This window comes from Lycium barbarum, chromosome 9 (genome assembly GCF_019175385.1).
Source record: "Lycium barbarum isolate Lr01 chromosome 9, ASM1917538v2, whole genome shotgun sequence".
NCBI classification, from domain to species: Eukaryota; Viridiplantae; Streptophyta; class Magnoliopsida; order Solanales; family Solanaceae; genus Lycium; species Lycium barbarum.
In genome coordinates this window covers 121,966,121-121,985,765 of record NC_083345.1, presented here as the reverse complement: position 1 = coordinate 121,985,765, position 19,645 = coordinate 121,966,121, and the positions used below count along the sequence as shown (strand labels likewise).

The following is a 19,645-nucleotide window of genomic DNA, read 5'->3' as shown; positions in this document are numbered from 1 at the left end:
TAAGATAAATTAATCAGCTCTATTTGATGTAGAAGAAATTGTGGTATATAATGGAGAGAATTACAGGAATTGATTTGAGAGCTACTGGGTTTAATTTTCAATTTTGTTCATAGAATAATGTGCATATAAAAATATATATTGAGTTTCTTTATATTAAGAGGGTAAAAAATGAGGAGGCGAAGTTTCTTTCTGTTTTTCTTTTTTGTATGTTGTCAATTGGGTGGAATTGACGTATTTTTTCCCTTGAGTTGTGACACGTGTCGCGCATTGATTGGCGTGTGTAATTCTATCTCTAAGAATAAGCGGTCAAGCACGGAAGTAGCATGTATTAGACAGATTTAAATTTTAAATAATTGGCATGTAAGAAGTTTTACGTTTTTTTTTTTTTTTTTTTTTTTGACAAATATGTCAAAGAGATTTGACCTCACGTTGTTCAAGAGACAAACTATATATTCTGCCGTAAATTAACACGTTCAAATATCTTGATATGTGGTTCTTCTCTTTGAGTGTTTTGTATATGAAACTATATTTCCGTTTCTATCTGATGACTCTTAATAATTAGTGTTAATATCTTTAACTTGTTTTGGGTGTGTTAAATATCGAATGCAGATAAGTATTTATCTTTCAAATAATATGACAATATCTTAAGAGTTCCATCTAAAAGACAAGAATTTGGAATTAAATTTTCTAATCTAAAATACATGACAATTTGTATTTTTTTTTTTTTTTTGGCTCGTGAACTAAAATTCTAGGAGACTCTTCTTGGAAGATATAATGGATCACAATTAGTAAAGTAGAGTGCTAGAATATATAAGTTCACTATTTGATTTCCCGGGTCCAAAACATTAGCTGTCCTTACATATAAATTGTTGATACATTGCACATATTTTTAATTTAAGATCACGATTCAAAAAATTTCTTACTTTCTTAAATTTCGTGCTGTCAAACTAAGGCACATAAAATAAAATGGAGGAGTAAATACATCTCAGATATAATAATGTGGAGAAAATCTTGGGATAACATCCATCGGACAGAAGATTTAGTTTAAGAGACTCAAGTTGTTTAATTTTAGTATCACAAGACCAGGGAGTAAGAAGAAATATGAACAAACAAATAGTCTGTAGGTAAACACCAATAGGAGCTTTTTTACTTCAATATTATGTGGAAAGGCCAAAATTATTATATTTGTACAAAGAAAAGAATATACTCATTTGAGTCCTATAGTTGCAGAAATAATAAAAAGTTTTCAGACTTTTAGGGGCTAGGTACTACTCCATAATGTAGTAGTTTTTAGCTTTTATTCTCCTTGCATCTGCTATACTATAAAGGAGTGACTATTTTACATGTACATTGATGACTACATTTTCCTTAGAACCGAGAAATCTCCGAAAATTAATTGGCAGACGGTTCAAAACTCGGTGAATACTAAGCCATCCCTTTTACTCTTCTCCATATTTAAACACCAGACTTTTGTCTGTGGTAGAGTTCAAACTCGTGACATGAGCATAATCCACATATTAAACATTCCGCTCTTACCACTAGACCAAAGCCCCGAGGGCAAATGAATATCTTTAAACAACTGTAGCCTCTGCAGTTTTCTTGTCATGACTCTGTTTGACAAATCTAACATATAGGTCTGTTCTGCTCGAATCACATTCTGGAAGTCTCGTGTTACCTCCTTCTGACATGTTCTTCACAAATTCGACGAGATTTCTCCAATTCTCGGGCTCGAACAGCTTTTTATTCAATCTCAAGTATGTAAACGCACTCAATCCATTTCCACCTTCTGCTCTACTTGTACTCAAAACTTGTGCATATCCTCCTCCATCATACCTCTCTAGCGCATTTTCTCCGGCTAGTTCTACTCCGACAATTCTAGTCGCATTCTTCACCTGTCGAACCAAACCTTCTGGCGAGCAATTCGCGTGTTGTGGCTGCTCGCCATCCCTCATTTCCATGCACGTAAAGTTAAACACGACCCCATGTTTCGCGAACATACGTGCTATAGGTAGGTAACCATCTCTATTTCTTGTGTTATAGTACCCTGCTGTTAATTCTGCTGCATGTGATCTGGTGTTATAATGCCAATGAATTCCAGCTACTTTGCCTGATAATTTAGCTCCTGTTCCTTTGAATATGCCTTCTGCTGATCCTAGAATTCTGTCTCCATGTTCTAATAATTTCCCGGAATACCATTCTAGGAAGAATTGTCCATATTCATTGCTCCATGTTCCATCCCTTTTGAAAAATCCAGTGTCCTCTGGAAACTGGTTGTACTGTCCGGAATCATGGGGCCCACCTCGGCCCCACGATTCGTTTCCCATTGCTCGTGCTGATGCTGCTAGTGAAGCTTTCATGTACTGTTATAATTTCAACAAAGGAAAAGGTTAGCTGTTTGTTTTATTTTGTGGAAATCTCTAGCCAGGGCGGAGTTACATGCATGTTTTGACTGGATTCAATTGAATTCCATTAGAAAATTATAAATACTGTACAATATAAGGTAAAAGCAATGTTTTCTGTATATATTTACGTTGTGAAATCGTCTTTACATAAAAGACGCTTCTAGTAAGTGACAAAAGTGGCTCAAAAATTGTTTTAGGCTATGTTGCTTGGACCCTCCAAATTTGTTGCCCCCATCGCGCCGAATCCTCCAAAAATACAATAACTTTTTAAGGATCTGACACATACCAATCCATATTAAAGTGTTCGAGTAACATAGGTGTGATATCCATGTATTTCTTAATCCCCTGTTAGAATTCTTGGCTGCACCAGTGTCTCTGGCTAATATATAATCTTGGATTATAATCTTGGATTTTACATGTAAGTAACAACATTAATATTTCAAAATATAGAAGGAAAAAAATGCTACCTTGTCATAGCACTGGAATTCACCAATACCAGGAAATCTCCAAGTACCATTGCTTTCTGGATAAGATGGGTATCTTAGTTCCCCACAAGGACCCATTCCCACTTGTATTTCCTGTAGAAGAAAAAAAAGAATTTCAATTTGAAGTTTCTCTTTTGTTTTATCTAGGCCAATTTTGGTCCCAAATATGTGAATTATATAATTTTTTAGTGGTCCACCATTTGTATTTGGCTAAACAAACAAGTTTAGTAGGTCACTTGAGATTGACATAAAGTGATTCATTGATTTTGATCTTTCACTTGTTTTCTTTACCCATTTTCTTTCCCTATTTTGTAAAACATTGTTGTGTCTTTCTTAAAATACATATCCTCTTTCACTTTTGGCTTCGCATTAACTCTTTTTCCCAAGCGTTATGCATGTTTGTGTGTAAATAATTCAAATCCTTATCCTTGGAGTTGCTGCCTTAGAATTTGATAAATCAACACAAAGAATTGCATCAACCGATTTAGGTTATTACACTTACAGTATAAAAAATATTCATATCATTAATGTAATTTAACGTGTCATAATAGGTTTCTTATCATTTCTTCTAAATTATTGAGAAATCCATCTGAAGCCAACCCTTAGGACAAACTGCAACCTTTAAAATTCGGGTGCGAACTAGTCCCCCACCCTTCTCCACTTGGTATAGGGTGCGAACCAGTGACCGAAGCCACAACGTTTCTCAACCTTTACAAAGTGAGCTAAGTCATGGGGGCATTAATGTTTATTATATAGAATGACCTACAATTAGCTTTTAAGCGACCTGATCTTATAATTAACTTTTTATACCCCTAGTACGTAGGACTTCAACTCGTCACAATAAAATGACAATTTAGATTATGAGAGACCGAAGAAAACTAAGACTTACCACTATAACATCTCCCAAGTAATTCTTGAATCTTTCTCTAAAACTTCTCATATAATCAGTGTAGACTTGAATTGGTGTTCTTCCTTTGAGTACTGGTAATAGATCACAACCCAAGGAAATGTACTCAGGATTTCTCCTGCCTGATCTGTCTGTATACACAAGATCAGGATTTTTGCTGATTTCTTCAAGTACCCATGGGGGTAGAGGGATACTGCAAAAAATCAATTAGCTATTTTTAGATACAATTTATTTTTCTTTTCAAGTCTAAACAGTTAAAAATAAATTTAATTTCTACCAACTTAATCTCAAAAAGGATTTGAACAATTACTGTAGATCCATTGCATAAAAGGGAAGATCTTAAGATTGAAGGATGCTACAAAACAGTGGCGAAGCTAAGATTGTCACTAAGGAGTAAGGGGAGTCAAAATATAATTTACACCTTTCAATGGGATCCAACATATGATGGAAACATAAAAAAATTATATCGACATATCTATACAGTGTAATATTTTGACGAAAAGGTGTCAATTTACTCCCCTTGAATAAGGGTAGCTTCTCCATTGGCTGCAATAGTAGGATATATAGGTTTTTGGCCATAGGTATAATTCTAACAACAATTAGGCTGGATTTTTTCTTGCAATAGTGCAGCTTATTGGTGCATATTGGAAATAGAACAAATATAAGTGTTAGTACTAGAGAAATTAGCAAATAATGGTTTACTTAAGTATATTAGTTAAAGCAAAAACAAACAAAAAAATGCTAAAGGAGCTTTATATATATTACCCTCCAAAATATTTGAACTCCAGGAAATCAAGAAACATTTGTTTTTTTCATTTCAATTCCACTATTACTATTCAAGAAGGTATATTGTCATGACATTACTCATTCGACTAAGAGGTCAAGGGTAAAATAGTCAAATAGCACTGCTTATGATTAATTGATCGATGCTATCAAATTGTTTTTTTAACAGGTATGTCAAAATCCTAAACGACAGATAAAGAGGACAGAAGAAATCAGTAGTACCTGCAGGAATCTCCGACATTGCCACCACACTGATGAAAAGACATGACAACTTGAAGCTTCAATCCATTTGCTTGAACTATCTTGACAAGTTCATCATATCCTTCCCAATTATACTTCAAAGGTCCATTTTTTTCAACCAAACCCCACCAACAATCCACCATTACTCCTTCAACTCCAGCACTTTTTAATGCCATCAAACTTGCATTCATAGCTCTTGGCTTATTCAAGTTGCCTCCAATTGCTATAGTGTCGAGTGGTAACATCACAAAAACAGGCACTTTTGTACTACTATTGTTGCTATGAGTGCTACTTGAGAGCCCATGGAGCTTCTCTCTTTCTTCCATATTGGGAGCCAAGAATTGAACATCTTGATTGGAACTTTTTGCTTTGAGATTGCATGATGGTGGATTCATTTTGGCAAAGTAAATCATGCTTGAGATATCATCATGTGTTCTATAATTTTTTCTTTCTTTTTTATTGATAAAAGAAGTTGAAGTGCAAGGTGTTAAAGCCATTTTTTTTGGGTATGTGTGTGTTATGAAAATAGAAGAGATTTTAAAAATAGAAGTGAGGTAGGAATTAGTGAAGATTGGGGATGTATATTTATAAAGGGGATTCAATATTGGTTGTATGGAGGAGGCGAATTTGGAGAGTTCTATTCTAGGAAATTAAAGGGAAAAAAGTGTAAAAGTTCAAAAACATGTTAGCATATATACCTTTTCAGGGCCTACCTCAACTTGATGAATGACACATTTAAAACACAGTATTTATATTTCTTAATTTAGTCATGGATTTTAACCAAGTCAAGAAAAAATGCAATATGATGTGGAAAGAGATTGACAATACATATTTGTTTATTTGTTTATTTGTTTTCTTTGTATATTGGAGGTTGTATCACCGATAGGTGTGTTGAGATCCTTGCACTATTAATCAAAGACTTTGAATTTTAGGAATGAAATTTTTTTCGGTCGGAAGCAGGTGTGTTGAGATCCTTGCGCCTTTAATCAAAGGCTTTGAATTCTAGGAATGAATTTTTTTTTTTTGGTCGAAAGTAGGTGTGTTGAGATCCTTGCACCTTTAATCAAAGGCTTTGAATTCTAGAAATGATTTTTTTTTTGTCGAAAGCGCTTACCTCTTAGTGGGCCTACTCTACATAAATTCAGATTAGTTACGCCAATGAACTTTTGATACTGAATGATTAGGTAAAAAAGGGGGAAAAAAAGAAGGGGGGTGGGGTGGGTTTGTAATATAAACAATTGTGGGAAATTATGTACCTTTTTTATTCTTGAGAATATCTTATGGTAAATTCTTGTTGAGATTATGATATTTTGAGGTTTTTAACTTGCCAAGTTATCTATTATGGAACAATAAAATCTATTTGCATGTCACCTTTGGATAAACATGAGCAAATAGTTCAATTTACTAGTACTATGTAAGTCACCTCTCATGAGCTAATTTGAAGGGTTCAACGAATAATTCTATCTAATAGTTTTTAGAACTTTATTTCTTGCCATGTTGTAGATATTTCTGCAAAGATATTTTTATTTGGATAGAGAAAAAAGGATGAAAATATAATAGAGGGAATAAGTGAATTTTCTAGTTCATATATTTCCACTATTATTTTCTAGCCATATATGTGTGATAACCAATGGGTGGCTTTCTATTGCCACAATCTTGCAAACCCCACAAGAAATTAGCACATTCTTCTTGTAATATACTTGAGCAAGTCTACCACTTCTAACACATTTGTGGATGAAAATAAATCTTGAATTTATCAATTTTCTTTCCTATTTGTATAATTCATCATTTTAAAGATAAGTATGAAATATGAAGGGTCCTTAGGACAAGTTGAGTTTGTGGTTGTAATCAAAGTCTTTGCTTTCCTTTTCTTCAATAACTCTTTTTTGTCAAGAAAATCATTCATCTTTACACAGTTTTGTATGTGTTTTAGTCAAGCAAGAACTTTGTGAGTAATATTAAAATGTAGGGCAAAGGTGAAAATATACCTTCAACTTTTCGATTTAGAGCAGATATACCTCCCGTTAAAAAAGTGGTGTATATATATCCTTGTCGTTACAAAATGGTGCAAATATACCCCCGCCCTTATACAAATAGTGCAAATATACCCTTTTCTCTAACAGGATTTAAAAAAAAAATCATCTCGCTTAATTTTAATTTTAAAAAGTGTCATCTGAATTTAAAAAACAGTCTACTTATTTTTTTTCACTAGACATATTTTTTTGACGCCACATGATAAATTTCTTTCCGGTGGGTCGGGTCTGGTTCGGTTAAAAAAATATCTCTGTGGCTTTAAAAAAATAAGTCTACCTATTTTTTAAAATGAACCAGACCCGACGCACCAGGAAAAAAAATTATCATGTGGCTTTAGAAAAATGTGTCTACTCAAAAAAATAGGTAGACTTTTTTTTAAAACCCACGTGGTATTTTATTAATTAAAAAATAAACTAAATGATTTTTTTTTAAAAAAAATATGTCAGCAAAAAGGATATATTTGCACCATTTTGTAACGGCAGAGGTATATTTACACCACTTTTATAACGGGAGGTATATCTGCTCTAAATCGCAAAGTTGAGGGATATATTTGCACCTTTTCCCTAAAATGAATAACTAGCCTGGATTAGTTGCTCGAAAGTAGGTGATAAATAATAAGTGCCAATCAAAAGCACCTTTTAATGTTGAAACTGATTTTATTAGTAAGAAGTTATATGTTTGGATTGAAGTATTAAAACTGATAATAAGTCGTTAATATATTTGATAATAAAGTGTTAATAAGCAATTTTATGTTAAAATGATTAATATGTCCTTAGAGTTATTTTAACAAAATGATAACTTTAAAAGTACTTTTACATGGAGAAGAAAGAAGGATGAAAATGGAAGGGAGAGGGAATCAAATTAGGAGTTCTATTTTGGGGAGAGTATTTTGAGCATTAGAAAATATATTTGGAATAAAAGTATACTAGTAAATAGTTTCTCAAATTAAAAATGCTTATAAGCTAAAAAGTCATAAGTTGAAAGTACCAACAAGTTAAACCAGTAACCATAACCAAGTACCTAACCCGAAATACTTACTCACATAAGATTTATGCAACAAACTATCTTAAATTTTCATGTTCAAGTGATAAACTTGGTGTGAGAGTACATATAGCTTAAATTGAGGAAATAGAACATATCTTAATTATAATTTATTAATAAATCTTATATGAACTACAAAATATCATATTTTGAGTAAGTACTGTTCACATGTTATCACAATTCGACTTGTATATTGCCCAATGATTTATGACTTCTAACGGTGTCGTGTTGGTTTGGCAAAAATATACATTTGCACTTTTAACTTTGCATACAATTTTTTGAAGGCTGTGGTGAAAAGGATGCTTTGAAGCAATTGGAATTTTGCACATTAAAAGTTTTCAATAATCAAATCATATCATTTTGAGTCGAAATTTTGGAAAATGATGGGCTGTGAGTGTTTACACGTGTTTGTTACACTAATAAGTGCAATATTGTGGTACGGCACAAAAAATAGGATTTAATTTCAAATGGTCACCCATGTTAAGAAAATTATATACTGGTAATCACTTTGTTTTACAATAAAATCACTTAGGTAAAGATAATTTTGTATTAAAGCCACTTCACTTTATCTTGTCATAATAAAGTCACTTAATTTGTGTTTTATTTTTTTTAAAAAAAAAGTCACTTAATTTGTGTTTTATTTTAAAAAAAAAATAAGGACAGTCAGATTGTGTATTATTTTTCATCAAAATTTCTTGTTGGCATTTTAAATTTACTACTTTATATGCCCAAATCCCATTTTACTTAAAAATTTACCTAGTAAATAACCTATTTAGGTCAAGAATATGATCAAAATGGCCCTTAATGTATGATGGTTATTTTAGTCATTCATATATACCACATAATTAAAATCCCGTTTGGATTGACTTATAAGTTGCCTATAAGCTGTTTTCAGTTTTTTTGAGTGTTTGGCTGACCAGCTTTAAGTCATTTTGTGCTTAAAATAAGCCCAAAAAATTAATTGGGCCCATTTAGTTTAAGCTTATCCAAAACAGCTTATAAACTGCTTTTTTTAAGCCCATCCAAACAGGCTCTAAAATAGTTCTTAATATTTGAAAAAAAAAATGATCATTTTAGTCTTTCATATAGACCACATAACCGAAATAGTCCTTGATATATGAAAAAAATAATTGTTTTAATTAGTCCTAAACCTTAAAAGTAAATGGTACAAGTAACCTAATAAAATATATTCACTACTCATTTCGTAAAATTCGAAGAATATATTTTATTGTCTACATTTTCTATTAATTTTCGTGGTCTATATTATCCTTAACGCTTGGGGTTATGAAACATAAGAAATCTGTATGAAGGGACTTATATAATTTAATATCAAAATATTGTATGCATTAATTAAGAGAAGAATATATTTAATTTACGGTTTGGATAATGCATTATATCAAAGGGACCCCAATTGCGATCAATTAATAATAAAAAACACAGTCAGATTTTTTGGATTTATGCTTGTCCATCAAGAGAGTGACATGAAATCCACTTGCATGAAGTTACATATCAAGTGGAATCAACATCCTTTCAAAATGTTTAAGTGGTTCTGAATCATTGCTCCTGAGCTTTTTTGCTCTATATGTGAACGTGTGCCTTGATAGACAGAACGTATATTAGAGTACTCTAACTAGTTTAGAATTAGTATTTAAATATTGATATATCTTATGATTAGTTATATTACTATGTAGAGTCACTCTCAATCTAAATAGAGAAGGCATAGCTATGTAATAAAGTCATTATTTCACGTAGAAAGGTAAGAAGAGAAACATAAATTAAAGAGTAGTATTTTTACACTCAATATTATCAATTATTTGGTGGAATTACAAAGTGAAAGGGAGTTGTTGAATTAATCGGACCATTAGGTTCGGATACCAAATGTCTAAAGCCAATAAAAGAATAAGAAAAGCTCATATATATTATTGTTGGATATGTGAACAAATTAAGTCTCATATTAATGGCTAAAAAGAAAAAGAAAAAAATGCATATGAGGCACTGTATTACTCTTAATGGGAAAGTCGTGCAGGCTTGGTTCAAAGCGAATAATATATATCACGGTAAAAATATTTTTGGGTTGCTTTAGTCTAACAATTGCTATCAGGATCAATGGTTCGTCAAAATGAATAGCGAAGGAATGGCATGGGAGTGCAATTTGCCCGTCTACAACTGATTTACTATCTTTACTCATAGCTTTAGAAAGACATACCAAAAAAGCAGTGTGGCAGTGTGTTTTGATGGCCATAAGTACTTCAATAGTGTGTGGGTGGACATAGTGAATCTCTATATTAGCCCATGAATTTTAGAGACGGCCAAATGGAACATAGTTCAAAGGGAAAAATTATTAGGTGCGCTAATAAAGTCTCACATTGATAACGAAAAAGAAAAGAAAGCTACATATAAAATGTAGGATACTCTAAATGGCGTGAAACCTCTTAGGAAGTTAATCCAAGCGGTTAATTAACTGAAAGTGGAAAACATGTATCATATCATATTACGAATATCTAACCCGATAATATCTTTTGATTAGTTGGCATGGCCGATAGTGATAACTCTGAGGTATGAATTAATGTGTATTAAGTAACTATTATTAATTGATAGGTTTATTAATAGATTATGTAAAGATATGCACGCATCATATGTTTATTTCATTAGTGTAAAAAACTAGTCTGAATAAACTTTTTCCACATATTATATCTTTATTTCCACTAGGACTATGACCTGTTTGGTTGCTTGCAGTGTTATTCACGTTTACTAAACAAATTGGCATTACTTTTTCTTAGAGTTTTGTGGCTCTCCTTCTATTGCAAACGTAACCATTTCAAATCCCGCAAGTTTCAACTTTACTTGTTTGATGTGATACCTCCTCATATATTGCAAGCTTTTTCCTTTTTCTTTTTCCCACTTTATGTATTCCCTATTCAAAATTTACTGATAAATTAAACCGGATTCGTGCGGTGTAGGTACACTTAGCCATAGTTTGGTAGCTAATTTGGAGGTGAATTATGCAAATATTAAATCCAACATAAGTTTGGTAGCTGGTTAGGTGGTAAATTATTTATGTATAAAATTAGTACGGTGTTTAGTTTGCAATTTAGTAGAAACCTGCATAACCAATAAATGTATAAATTATGAGGGAATCTATGAATTTTATTTTATATAGAAAAGAATGTGGAATAACTAAACCCTGCATAACTAATTCCTGTATAAAATAATGCATAAACCCCCTCATAACTAATCTCTGTATTACTAATATCTGTATAACTCTAACCATTTACCAAACGACCCCTAAATCATGTTAACAAGGTAAAGTGTTTTTTAGACAAAATCTGAAATTTGGAAACCAATAGATGTACTTCCTTTATCCCAATTTATGTGATACACTTTCCTTTTTAGTTTTTCTAAAAAAGAATGAAGCATTTCTATATTTGAAAATAATTTAGCTTCAAATTTCTCCTAAATGATTTATAGTCAGACAAATATCTATTGCTTGTTTTAGACCACAAGTTTCAAAAATATTACTTTCTTTTTTAAACTAAGCTCTTAGTCAAACTTTATCACATAAATTGGGCCGGAGGGAGTAGTATAGTATATTTTTTCCATAAAATTCGTTCAACTAACTATCCTTCATCAGCAAGAGGGGACTAGGGGTCATTTACGAGATCACATGATCTTAGGACATATGTTTGACTGTGAACTCAGTTATCATTGCAATACTAATTTAAAATTATGTGTGGTAGGAATCCATAAACTTCAAATTTTGAATCCTCTTTTGCTTTGGTTATAGCACAGCCCCTGACATTTGTTACAAAAATATACTTTATTATTCAAGAAACTTCTAAATGAGGACATATTTTAAACGGAAAAGGTTCAAATATGCCATTGAACTATCGGAAATGGCTCATTTATGCCACTCGTCAATAGTTTGGCTCATTTATGCCATTGAACTATTGGAAATGGCTCATTTATGCCACTCATTAATAGTTTGGATCATTTATGCCATCGAACTATCGGAGATGACTCAGTTATGCCACCTATTAATAGTTTGGCTCATTTATGTCATCGCCCGTTACCAAAATGACTCATCCATGCCATTTTTCATTGACGCCGATTTTATAATATACCAGATATGAAACGTGGCCTCCAATTAGAGACACTGGCAAAGCCACAGCGTCGAAGACGGGTTCGGCCGAACCCACAAGCTTTTGTTCAAACCTTATATTTGCTTTAATGAAATTTGTGTAATATGTATAAATTAGTAATTTAGAACCTAGTAACTTAAAGATTTGAATTCGGAACCCACAAACCTCAAATTCTAGCTCTGCCTATGATTAGAGGTCTATTCGTTTAATTAAACCAGTCCAATTTTAAATACAAATTAATAAAAAATATGACCCATACACCCGACCCACCCACAACCATAATCTATTTGGAGGTTACGTATCATATCTGGTATTGTAAAACCGGCGTTAATGAAAAGTAGCATGGATGAGTCATTTTGATAACAGGCATGACATAAATTAGCCAAACTATTGATGAGTGGCATAAATAAGTCATTTTCGATAATTTAGTGGCATATTTGAGTTTTTTCCGTATTTTAAATGATATTTTGGCTTCAAATTATGAAAGGGAGAGGTACTTTCTACTCATTACTCAAAAGGCGGGCGATCCATGTAGTGAATGCAGTGACACTTTGACATCAAGAAGCTACTGACCATACAAAGTGACACTTTGAAAATTTAACGTTTTATGACTTATAGTTTCGTGAATTTTAAAGAGAAGATAAGCTATGTTTTCTTGTGATTCTTAGTAGGTGTTTGGACATGTGTGGAGTGATAGTTCAAGAAAAAGTAATATTTGAAGTTGAACAAAGATATCCGAAAGCAGATTAAATAAGGCGATTCAAACAAAAAATATGTCAAGGGAATTTAATAAGCTGTATGTATATAAAAAATATTTTTGCACTATTTATACAATTCATGTGAAAAAAATTGAAATTTTGTGAGTTGGAAAAAGGTTGAAATTTTCTAATGTATGTATAAATAATTATTTGAAAATATTTTAAAAAAAAACAAATAGAAAAAAGAAACTCATATAGGAACCTGTAGATTGAGGTCTTTTTTGTTTATAAAAACGTGAGAACCCAGATCAAATTTAATTAATATTTGATTAATATTTGCTTAAATCATTCCAAAGGGGAAATCAATTGGAGGAGTAATTGGAAAACATTTCCTTTCATAGCAAGAAAGGACAAGGAGGACAACACCATCAAAGAGTGACTTGGGACGGGAGGAGAAAAAATTATGTGAACCTAATATTTAGATCAATCTATATATATTATAAAGTTAGGCATAGACAAGGTGATGTGACACCTCTTTGTGGCCTAGAAACACAATTAGCTTTTTTCTCCTTTTTTTTTCAAAAAAATAAAATAAATCAAAATCACTCATTTATCTCTCTTAATTATGTTAAATGTGCTATGTTAATTAGTCAGTTATCTACCTCTTCATATTCCAAGTATTGATTGAGAACAACAAAACGGCCGAATGGAGATGATGAGCTCAATAACATTTTGCTGAGAAAAGTTTATCAATTTGTACTCCAGTCAACATTTTTCTTCTGTCTCTCAATTCTCTATAAGCTTCAATAGTTAAACTACAATTTTTTTCTCAAGGGCAGCAGCAAAGGTAGTTCAGGATCCCAATAAGCTTCAATAGTTATATTTATTTTATATTTTTACCATTCTATTCCATTTCTTGATTATGTTTAAAAGACATGCATGGTTTCAGGATAATGATCTGATTTTTTTTTTTTCAAAATAATTGAATGCGTGAAAACATATTATGTACTCTATAGCTTAATAGTGTAGACTTGTGTGTGTGTTTTTTCTTAAATCAACTGTGTGACGATTTTGTATGTTATAGTTCAGCTAATTATATCTGCCATTTTCTTATTTGCGTATTGTTATATTGAAGTTTTGGTTGATCTACTCTTTTTCCACGGCTTAAAGTTTTCTTTCGTTAATTATTTCTTACGACACAATCGCAAAGAAAACCAATGGAAAAAGGTATTTCATACCATTCACGTTGGAAGGCATGATCCCAATATTTGTTGGTTCAACATAATATGTAAGGATTTTAACAAACATTATACTTGCATATTGCAGGAAGTACGTATTCAAAGAGAGGCTGCGCCACAAAGTAAGTAGTAGACTTTTGGAGGAGCTTAGGCTTTCCAGGAATGAAGTGAAAAGTATGATGACTTCGGAGTACATGGTCATTGATATAAGTTCGGGTATAGATTTTTCATATTTTTTAAAATAAAATTGACATATTGTAAATTAAATGAAAAGTACAAAAATCAACATAACTAATGATTTAAAATATTAAAGATAATTAAAAAAATCATTTGACTCTCGAAATAGTAATATCTCCATATGACCGGAAAGAGGGAGCAATTTTTTTTTACTATTCTCTATTATTATTTTAAAAATGTTTTTGTAGTAACTGTCAAAATATAATTGAATGAGAGAAATTGAAGGGATAATCGTCTAAGGAGAGGAAAAAATAAATAAATATATATATATACACACACACATTAGTTTCACGAGGTCCGTACTAAGCCAGGGCCCAACTCCAGATATAAAAGTAAAATTTTAATTAAAGAAATATAATTTATGTTGATAATAATTAAAATTCAAATGAGTATATTTTCAATATATAAAAGCAAAATTTTCATTTCACTCCTTTAATATCTTAACTTTCATTTTGATGAAATTATTTACTTCAAATTAAATGAGGAGTCATAATTTGAAATATATGAGTTTCGAATCCTAATTTTTTAAGTTATTTAGTTCTAAATTAATAATTTATACATATTTAATGAACTTTTAAGATAAATACAGAATTTAAAGCAAAGTGCTACTGAATCCGATCAAATCGATAACTGACACTCTAATTCCACCCTAGTTCAAACTCATTTTGTGTTTAAAAGATTAATTTTAGTTAACTAAACCAGAGATTTTAAAGATAACCCGATCTTGACTGATAATATTGTCTTCATTTTCAACATTATATGGCATCATTTAATAATATTTAAAACTATCTGAAAATCATTTTTGTACTATTCTTGGTAAACACATATGAGCTCAGTAAAGTATTATAAATATAAAGTAAAAGAAATGCCTATATATGAGTAAAAGAATTTTCAGAAATTCTCAAATTTCATAATACAAATATAAAGTAAAAGAAATGCTTACATGTAAAAATCTATAATAAGCAACAAATGAAAATGAAGAAAACAAAGAGCAACAAGAAGAAAGAATATCTAGCGAAGAAATGACTATTTTTTAGGTTAATAGATAAGATCAATAGAAGAGAGCAACAGGGAAAATAAAGTGTAGCGGATATGGCTGTTCATCCCTTAACCAGGGGTCCCGGCTTCGAGCTTGGGTATGAAAAAATTCTTGATAGGGAGCGCTTCCACCGATTGGGCCCTATGCGACACGAATCTGGATTAGACGAGCTCTAATGTAGGTACCAGATACCGGATAGAAAACAGGTAAATAAGGCAGACTGTTCGACAGCTTTTAAAAAGTAGACCATAAGAATAAAAAATAAATTTGACTTTAAAAAATATGATCAGGACCTAGAAGTAATTAATTGAAAAGTTTGATAATTTTTGGGAAAGTTTTGTGAGGACTACAAAAGCCCTTTTATTGTCCCTTATATATATATACTAGTGTCATTTGGCTCGTGCTAAGCCCGGGCCCAAACCGATCATACAAAATTCAATTTGTAGATATTTTGTAAATTTGTTTTTTCTATTGTTCCTTTGTTTTTCTAACATCAATTTGATACTTTCAATAGACTTCTATCCGAATGTTAAGGGAAAACATTTTTTTAGTTTATATATTAAAAAATAAATAAAAAAAATCAAATATTGGCTTTTCTAATTGCTATTTTACTTAAATATTTTTAGACTAAAATCTCCGATGATCCAAATTCGGATTTTCATGTGTTAAATTAATTTAATTTGTTTTTTGAATTAAACTTACTTATTTTTTATCAAAAAATATTACAATATTCAATTAATGTCAAAAATATTTACTGCAAAAAAATAATGTTATATGATGAAATCAATAAAGTTAACTTATAAATAAATATAAATAATTAAGACCCTTGATATTACAAGATATTTTGTAGATGTTTCCTCAAATTAAACACACGAAAAAAATATTGAAAAGTCCATAAAATTAATTTTTTCTTACTTTAAGCTTTCATTTTCCTTCCAAAAGATGCATGTTAAAAAATAACATCTTTATCTTTTTCTTAATTTAATAAATCATTTTATGAAATTCACATTGTAATAAATTTTCCATGTTGAATTTAACTATTTTGTCTTTGATTATACGACATTTTGCAAAATATTTTAATATTAAAAAGGTAAAAAATATACTCCACTTTTTGAAATTGTTTAGTATTATTACTGTTTGGTTTCTTTAACTAGAGTGTTTTTATAACTATAAAGTTCCTCTTTTAATATAGTAGTTTATTAGATAAGTTTTATGTTGAAAGCGTTTGCATGTAAAATTTGCATAATTAACTAACGTACTTCGGACTATAATTTACAATTTCGATTCATTTTTAAGTATATTTAACAAAGATAGTCTATTTGTATTTATTCTTTTGATTTTAAACCTAATCTTACCTTAAGTGAAATCTTTGTTAGTTACTTATTTTTGCTAGCATGTATGACACAAAATTACAGGAGAAAATAAAAAACTTTATCTATAATCGGACGAAGAAATTTGTAAATAGCAAATGATAATCGGCAATTAACATCAACAAATAATAAATAGTATTATAAAAAATAATATTTTAATTCAATAATTAAGCCTATATTATAGAATTTGATTGACATGATAATTATATTCTTTAAGTGTCTATAATAAATTCTTAAGGAAATATATAATTTTAAACAAATTTAATATATTTCTCATAAAGGACTCAAATATGTATAAGCATATTTTGTGGGGACCACTAATCTTTTCCATGACATCATCACCTTTAGTGACATAAAAAAAGCCCTTAAGGTTCTCAAAATTTACCAAAATTTGTAGGAATTCACAAAGTAATAAAAACTTTAATTAGGGGTAAAAAGAGATAAAAAATCCATGTGAGGACTACAAAAAATTGGTATTCTCCCTTATTTATATACTAGTTTCACGAGGCTCGTGCTAAGCCCGGGCCCAACTCCAGATATAAGAAGTAATATTTTAATTAAAGAAATATAATTTATGTTGGTAATTAAACTTCAAATAAGTATATTTTCAATATATAAAAGCAAAACTTTCATTTCACTCCTTTAATATCTTAACTTTCATTTTGATGAAATTATTTACTTGAAATTAAATGCGGAGCCATAATTTGAAATATATGAGCTTCGAATCCTAAATTTTTAAGTTATTTAGTTCAAAATTAATAATTTATACATATTTAATGAACTTTTAAGACAAATACAAAATCTGAACCAAAGTGCTACTGAATCCGATCAAATCGGTAGCTGACACTCTAATTCCGCCCTACTTCAAACTCATTTTGTGTTTAAAAGATTCAATTTAGTTAACCAAACAAGAGATTTTAAAGATAACCCGATCTTGACTGATAATATTATCTTCATTTTCAACATTATATGGCATCATTTAATAATTTTTAAAACTATCTGAAAATTATTTTTGTACTAATATTGGTAAACACATATTAGCTCATCAAAGTATAAATATAAAGTAAAAGAAATGCCTACATATGAGTAAAAAGAATTTTCAGAAATTCTCAAATTTCATAATACAAATATAAAGTAAAAGAAATGCTTACATGTAAAAATCTATAATAAGCAACAAATGAAAAAAGAAGAAAACAAAGAGCAACAAGAAGCAAGAATATCTAGAGAAGAAATGACTATTTTTTAGGTTAATAGATAAGATCTATAGAAGAAAGCAACAGGAAAAATAAAGTGCAGCGGATGGGTTGTTCCTCCCTGAATCAGGGGTCTCGGGTTCGAGTCTGGATATAAAAAAATCCTTGGTAGGGAGCGCTTCCCCCGATTGGGCTATGCGATGCGAATCTGGATTAGGCGAGCTCCAATGCGGGTACCCGATACCGGATAGAAAACAGGTAAATAAGGCAGAATGTTCGATAGCTTTTAAAAACTAAACCATAAGAACAAAAAATAAATTTGACTTTAAAAAATAAGATCAGGACCTAGAAGTAATTAATTGAAAAGTTTGACCTTTTTTGGGAAAGTTTTGTGAGGACTACAAAAGCCCTTTTGCAGTCCCTTATATATAATAGTAAAATAATATATATAAACTTATTTATCTTTCTTCTCCATTTTTGGCCTTTATTTTTGGCCTTTGCTCTAATTAAGACTAATACTATATCCTATCATGATCTGGAGGGTGAAAATGCTATGTTCTTATGGATGATAATAAAGCTGTAGCTTTAGTGATTACTGGAGTAGTACTATTATTATAATATGTAGTTATTTTTTTCCTTTTCGTTTAATAATTGGCAGGTAATATTAGTTTTCTTAAATTTCTTTATTTTTTTATAATCTTTTTGGGTAATTTTACTTATTGACGTATCAAGCTAATATCCTAAGAGAGAAGTTCAAGGTTAAGAAACACATGCTTATTCCCCTTTTTCGTTTTTTTCTTCATATTTCTTTCTTTCTTTTTTCAGTAATTTATAACTTTATTCTTATTTGCATGTTAACTTTTTTGATCATTTATATCTTAAATTTTTTATATTATCGATAGAAACAAATATTTTAAAGTAAATGTAGGTAATATACCTTTATTCACTTATCTACGATAATTTTTATTGTCATTTTCCTTATTATTCCATTAAATCTAATTCTATATTGTTAAAAAATATTTTTCTTTATAACTGCGCGAAGTGCGGACATATTCACTAGTTCAATAAATGCACGAGACATATTTCTATATACACTCTTATCCAAATATACTTTTAGACCTAGACGGACCATTTTCTTCAGATTGAATCGTTAATCGATCAAACTAGCTAAGGATGTGATGGGATGCATGCAGTGACAGATCCACGATTTTCACTAAAGGGATATAAAAAATAAAAATATAGTGTTTGGGATTTGAACTTGAACTCAAGGGTAAATTTTGACCCCCTTACCGACTAAACCAACCTCTAGTCATGTGTTCATGGGGTTCAAAATCTATATATGTACATAAAATATAAAAAAATTATCTTTCGAGTTCAAGCCCTAAGAATGAAAAACCCTTCTGTAAGAGTATTTCTCCTTTAATAGGTCTGTTACATGCGAAGTTAATTTAACTGTGACAATATATATCACATACGTATAACAGGTGATTATACCAACAAAATGAATACTTCAGCAAGATTATTAAATGATGGGTACTATAAAACCTCATCCCTTAAGTGGAATGCCTTAAAAACAATTAAAAAAAACAAATAGTCATCATTTGATCTGCTTTCTTCTTCCTCTTCTCTTGAATTGTAATATGTGCATGTCTCACCAATAGAGCATTGGTCGGACAAAATTCAACACTTCTTGTTTTTCTCTGGTAGTGAGTCTAATTAATAAGTATATAGTTGAGTATTACTGCCAAACATTTAACCAAAATCAAAAAACAAATATAAGAACGCTTTATATGGATAGGGTTAAAAATGTAAATATAATATGATAGACAAACTAGAGGT

At 30.6% G+C, this 19,645-nt stretch overlaps 1 protein-coding gene across 1 annotated transcript; it reads right to left on the bottom strand.

The window, feature by feature from the left end:
• Nucleotides 1-1,125: 1,125 nt before the first annotated feature.
• On the bottom strand, nucleotides 1,126-5,477 carry LOC132609762 (beta-amylase 3, chloroplastic-like). Its single transcript, XM_060323899.1, has 4 exons — nucleotides 4,800-5,477; nucleotides 3,777-3,987; nucleotides 2,870-2,980; nucleotides 1,126-2,360 (listed from the first exon to the last, which is right to left on the bottom strand). Exons 1-4 carry the CDS (start codon nucleotides 5,312-5,314, stop codon nucleotides 1,572-1,574), a joined length of 1,626 nt encoding a protein of 541 aa, XP_060179882.1. The 5' UTR covers nucleotides 5,315-5,477; the 3' UTR covers nucleotides 1,126-1,571.
• Between the last annotated feature and the right edge of the window lie 14,168 nt (nucleotides 5,478-19,645).